This window comes from Ipomoea triloba, chromosome 13, assembly GCF_003576645.1.
Source record: "Ipomoea triloba cultivar NCNSP0323 chromosome 13, ASM357664v1".
Taxonomy (NCBI): Eukaryota; Viridiplantae; Streptophyta; class Magnoliopsida; order Solanales; family Convolvulaceae; genus Ipomoea; species Ipomoea triloba.
The window spans coordinates 6950966-6957567 of NC_044928.1; the positions used below are offsets into that span (position 1 = coordinate 6950966).

The 6602-nt window shown below is 34.4% G+C and overlaps 1 protein-coding gene across 1 annotated transcript; it reads left to right on the forward strand.

Moving 5' to 3' along the window:
* Positions 1-105: 105 nt before the first annotated feature.
* Positions 106-5549, forward strand: LOC116002025. Its single transcript, XM_031242030.1, has 4 exons — positions 106-376; positions 1373-4657; positions 4777-5333; positions 5426-5549. Exon 2 carries the CDS (start codon positions 1377-1379, stop codon positions 4635-4637), a length of 3261 nt encoding a protein of 1086 aa, XP_031097890.1. The 5' UTR covers positions 106-376; positions 1373-1376; the 3' UTR covers positions 4638-4657; positions 4777-5333; positions 5426-5549.
* Positions 5550-6602: the final 1053 nt, after the last annotated feature.

Genomic DNA, 6602 nt, shown 5'->3' on the forward strand with positions numbered 1-6602 from the left:
ATATATATATATATATATATATATATATATATATATATATATATATATATATATAATTTTTTGAGAAGAATATATTATTTATTTTAGTTATGGTAAATTGGTAATGGGCAACCAGAACTCCAGAAGTTAACCCTAGTCTCTCGCACTATAGCTACTCACTCTGCCGTCTCTGCGTCTCGACTCTCCTCTCCGCTCGCCCGCGTCTGCCCTTGTCTCTTCTCCGCTCGACGGCGCCTACACCGGACCACCGTAGCACTACTCGCCGCCTCCATCGTAGCCCATCCGCCTCCACCGACCACCGCAGTCCAGCCGGCAGCCGCTCCAATGAAGCGTTCCGGACGACCTTCAAATCCTCCAATTCCTCCATCACAGTCTGGTATTTCATATTGTTTATACTGTTTATTAATTATTATACTGTATTCTTTATAATCTGTTATTTTACCTTTGTATTCATACTGTTATTTCATAGTTCATACTGTTTATTATACAGGTATTTCATATTGTTTATACTGTTAGTTTACCTTTGTATAATCTTGATTAAAATAGTTTTTATAATCTGTATTCCTTATATAGCTTTGTTAATCTTAGTTTTTTATAATCTGTATATACCTTTGTATACTGTTAATTGAATTGGTTATATATTGTTAATTTTAGAATTTAGATCTGTAATGTGTAGTTTAAATCTGTAGACTGTAGTTTAATTCTTTAAATGTAATGTGTAGTTTATTTAAATCTGTAGACTGTAGTTTAATTCTTTAAATGTAATGTGTAGTTTAAATATGTATTTTAATGCTAATTGTATCTTAATTGTGAACTGTGAAGTAAAGTAATAAACTATATATATTTTAAAAATTATACTAAAATAACACTTTGACTAGGAGTTGACCCGGGATGGGGATTCCCTGTCCCCGCCAAATTCCCCGCGGGGACGGGGTGGCGGGGACGGGGACGGGATATCCCTCCCCGCCCCCGCCCCGCCCCGTTGCCATTCCTATGAGTGAGTGTTCAAGCACTGCCTATATAATATTAGTTTTTCATTCTTTTTTGATCTGCTTCTCTGTATTCCTTGCCCCTCAGTTTATTCTTGCATTAAATAATGAGTCAGTAAGTAAACTTTTAAACCCAGAAAAGTTTATCATCAAGTCATAATTAAGAGTATAATCACCCAAAGTCACCATCTGTAGATTGCAGTATATATAATTATTGTCAAAACAATCTGCTTGATATGATACAGTGTCAAAACAAGAATATTATTACCAATATCTCATATGATACAGTGTAATTGATTTACCATAAATTTATAATAATGTTGTTTCTAAATGCATTCATCTTCATTTTTCCATATCTCATATGATATTTACTTCAATTAAAGTTTCATGACTTTACAGATTGATTGTGCTGCAATGGGAGATACTGATCGTAGCTGGATGTATGGGAAACGCAATACGTTAGAATATATGCGAGGGGTTGAAAATTTTCTCAAATATGCTGAAGAAAATAAAAGTAAAAATGCTGAAGAATTTCTTGTGTGCCCCTGTTGTGATTGTAAGAATCTGAGGAAATTCCGTAGCTCTGAGCAAGTGAAGAGTCATTTAATATGCCGTGGGTTTAAGAAAGGTTATGACCGGTGGATATGGCATGGTGAAAGTGTACTTCCTAGTACAAGCACCAGTGATAATAGGATAGGCAATGATGAAGAGAATGATGATAACACTGATACAAATGGAGAGAATGATCGATTAGATGAACTCATACGTGCCATTCAAGGAAATTTTAATGAAGTGCCTCATGTATTAGAAAGTTTGTTTGTTAATTCAGAAAAACCTTTGTTCTCTGGGTGTAGTAGATTTACAAAGTTATCTGCTGTGTTAAAATTATATAAATTAAAAGCAGAGAATGGGTGGAGCGATAAGAGCTTTACGCAGTTATTAGAACTTTTAAAAGACATGCTTCCTGATGATAATGAGCTTCCTATTTCAACTTATGAGGCAAAGAAAATGTTGTGTCCGTTAGGTATGGAGATTAAGGAAATACATGCATGTCCAAATGATTGTGTACTCTATTGGAAAAAGTACAGTGATTTACATGTGTGTCCAAAGTGTGGGGTATCACGTTACAAAAGAAAGGGTGTTGATGATGGGTGTAAGGGTAAGAAAGGCCCTCCGGCGAAGGTGTTATGGTATTTACCAATAATTCCGAGGATCAAACGTTTGTTTGCGAATCCAATTGATGCGAAATATTTGCAGTGGCATGCTGAAGGGAGAAAAAATGATGGAAAATTAAGACACCCAGCCGATTCTCTTCAATGGAAGAACATTGATCGAGCGTTTCCTAAATTTGGTAATGAGAATAGGAATCTTAGGCTTGGGTTATGCACCGGTGGAATGAACTCCCATGGTAACATTAACAGTCGACATAACACTTGGCCGGTTCTTTTGGTTGCTTACAATCTTCCTCCTTGGTTGTGTATGAATCGTAAGTACATCATGCTGTCATTGCTTATTTCAGGGCCTAAACAACCAGGAAATAACATAGATGTGTACTTAGCACCACTTGTGGAAGATTTGAAAATGTTGTGGAATGAAGGTGTGACGGTATTTGATGCATATAGTCAAACAAACTTCACTTTGCGAGCTATGATATTTTGCACAATAAATGATTTTTCAACATATGATAACTTATCAGGCTATAATACTAAAGGAGCGAAGGCATGTCCTATTTGTGAAGATGAAACAAATGATCTTTGGTTGAGCAACAGTAAAAAAAATGTCTTCATGAATCATCGGATCTTTCTCCCTACTGGTCATCCTTATCGAAAGAAGATAAAGTGTTTTAATGGAAAAGCTGAGACACGAGTTGCTCGCTTTCCATTATCAGGGCGTGCGGTTTATGAACGAGTTAAAAATCTTGAATTGGGTAAAACATCTAAACTTGCTAAAAATAATCTTTGGAAAAAAAAGTCAATATTTTGGGATCTACCATATTGGGAGCATTTATCTGTACGACATTGTCTTGATGTGATGGATGTTGAAAAAAATGTTTGTGACAGCATTGTTGGAACATTATTGAATATGCAGGGTAAGACTAAAGATGACATTAATGCTAGAAAAGATATGGTAGAAATGGGAATACGAGATAAGTTAGCACCGCAAGAATCAGGAGCGCGGACATACTTACCTCCAGCTTGTTATACTATGTCTGAAATAGAGAAAACAAGCTTTTGTGCATGTTTGAATGATGTGAAGGTTCCTAAAGGTTACTCATCCAATGTTAAAAAACATGTTTCAATGAAGGATTTGAAGTTGGTTGGAATGAAGTCTCATGTTTGCCATATTCTAATGCAGCACATGTTACCCGTAGCAATTCGAGATGTTTTACCAAAACATGTTAGGCATGCCATTATAAAACTTTGTTTCTTTTTCAATGTTATTTGTAGTAAAGTTGTTGATATTGAGGTGTTGGATGATTTGCAGGCAGATGTGGTAGTGACTCTATGTCAATTTGAAATGTATTTCCCTCCCTCATTTTTTGACATTATGGTGCACTTAATTGTTCATTTGGTGAGAGAAATTAAGATGTGTGGTCCAGTGTTTTTAAGATGTATGTATCCATTTGAGAGATTCATGAAGATATTGAAAGGATATGTGAAAAATCAGTTTCAACCAGAAGGTAGTATCATTGAAAGTTATGTTGCTGAGGAGGTGATTGAGTTTTGTACGGATTATTTGGCAAATGTTGAATCTATTGCTGTTCCTAAATCTCGTCACGAGGGTAAACTTACAGGGAAAGGTACTATTGGGCTTAAACTAGATTCACAAAAAGCTGAAATTCGTGATAAAGCTCACCGCGTTGTATTGCAACATGAATCTGAGGCTCATCCATACTTTGACGAACACCTGTCCATGTTAAGGCATGAAAATCCTTCAAAGAGTGAAATGTGGGTGACCAATGAACACAACCGCACATTTATAAGATGGTTCAAAGATAGAGTGATGCAAGATTTATCCAAAGTTCCAAATAACATCAGTGAAACCATTAAGTGGCTAGCTTATGGCCCTGGTATGCTTGTGTTCTGTTATGAAGCATATGAAATTAATGGGTATACGTTTTACACAAAACGTAAAGATGATAAGAGTTCTGTGCAAAACAGTGGAGTTACATTAGAAGCACTATCCAGAGATTACTCTAGTGCCAGAGATACCAAGCCAGAAGATGTTGCTATGCCATATTATGGTGTGATTGAAGAAATTTGGGAACTTGATTTTGTAACTTTTAGGATTCCTCTATTCCGGTGTAGTTGGGTTGATAACAGACGAGGTGTTCGAATAGATGAATTGGGTTTTACTTTAGTAGATTTTGATCAGTTGGGTTATCAGGATGAGCCATTTATACTTGCATCTCAAGCAAAACAAGTTTTTTATGTTTCTGATCCTGTTAATAGTAAGTGGTCAATTGTATTACAAGGAAAAAGAAATATTGTTGACGTTGGAGATGCTGTGGATGAAGAAGAATATGATCACTTTGATGAAACACTTCCATTTTCTATTGGCATTCAAGCTTTAGGGGAAGATAACATTGAAACAAGTTACATGCGTTGTGATCATGGGGAAGGCTTGTGGATTGATAATCACACATAATCATTTTTTGTTAAAAAATTGTAAGTTTATTTGCTTGTTAAACGATTATTATTTTTTGAAAATTGTATGTTGACACACACACACACACATATATATATATTGCATGTGCAAATATAATATCATGGTTTATCATTTGCAGTCTACTTCACAACCTACTTCAGAGTCTAAATCATAGCCTAAGTGATGAAGTACATGAATTGAGGCAATGATGGTCAAATGCATGAAGTCTAAGAGACATGGAGTTTGGTGGCTACTTTTATTGGAAATTTGGATTAGCTTTAAATATTTTTAATATTTGTAATTCTCTTTATGTTTATTTTACCATTCCCATGCATGCTTTTAATATTTGCAACTCTTCTATTTTCTTAGTTTTTTATTTAAATAAGTTTTTGTATTCAGAAGTTAAGTTTTCAATATTATTGAAAGCCTTTGAGTTTGAATTATATTGTTTGTGTTCTTGTTTCCCTTATCCTACATCACTAAGACGAGAAGTCCTACAACCTGCAAGAGATTGAAAAAGAAGAAGGTATATGAAGTAATAAGTGTTGAGTTTGATGAGTATCATAAAGTCTCTCAGTTTATTAAGAACTTCAATTCTTGCATTGGCACTTTGGTTCGGTTGCATTTGGATATTAATATAGTGATTGACATGAAGTTGACAAAGGATTGAAGGATACAATTTGGGATTATGTTAAGGTATACAATACTTCTACATATTAATTTTTACCTGATTAGTTTAAAAATAAGTATTGACTATTGATTGGTGTGAGTTTTTTTCTTATGTGCAGCTAGAAAGTGTTCAACATTGAAGATCATCAATTGAGAGAAACAATATTAAAGGTTGTTGGGCTGCAGTGGAAGGTTTTTAAAACCAGAATAGTGCATGAATACATTGACAAGAAGCACCCAAAATATGAATCTCTATGTGAGTTTTATGATTTCTTAACTGAAGCATAATGGAATATTTTTGAAGTAAATCTCATGATTGAGGAGTTCAAGGTATATTTAATTAAGTTATAATAGTTTGAATGCCTTATTATTAAAATTACCTACATATCACCATGTTACTGCATTTACATCTGCATGCCAAAAGAAATGAAATGACATGAAATGGTATTGCTACCTTATTAAGATAATTGAAGGTTACAATTGAATTTGTTCCTCATGATGTCATCAATTGATCTTCAATTTGTAACATAGATTTCTTTTTTGGTGCTCTTCTCCCCTTGTTACATAGCAGAAAATTCCAAGTGCTATCATTGATCACACTTGCCTTGTAAATTGTCTTGACTATTTGGAAGGGCTTGAGAAGGTAATGATTTTAATTTCTATTTGCTGCACTGTAACCCTTAAAATTGGTCTTTGTCTATGTTTCATTTCCTATTGGAGAAGTTGAGATTGAGTCATTTGAGTGGGCTTAAAACTTCTAATTGATGTTGATATGCAAGGCTAAGTATAATTCTTAAAACTTCTTCAGGAGATTGATTACATTCATTTCATGCATTCTATAAGGCATCAAATCCAAGATTTTACAGTGATCCTGGTGTCAAAGAGGAGAAGGCTTTCAAATCTTGTAGTTAGTCTTCAAGTAATTGTTTTTACCATTTTATTTTAAGATGCCAAATGCTCTAGACGACAAATGCATTGTATTCTTGAAATTGCTTGCAGAAAAATCATATTCTTTAAAGAAGTTGCAGAGTTATGCCTTTCCCCAACAGATCAGAGAATGCAAGGTTCTATAACAGAGAAATTATATTGGACTGATGTTCTTCAACTTGGAGTACATGGAGGCTAAGGTAATGCATTGTTTTTTCTTGTTAAGATTAATTTGCATTTGAGGCACAAGGGAAGAGCTTGTCTAGCAATATGATATTCAATAAAATCAATTGCCTGACTTTTCATAGAACAACATCAAAAAGTAAAATAAAATCTGAGTAGAGGACATATATATTGTTAGTGTTCTTT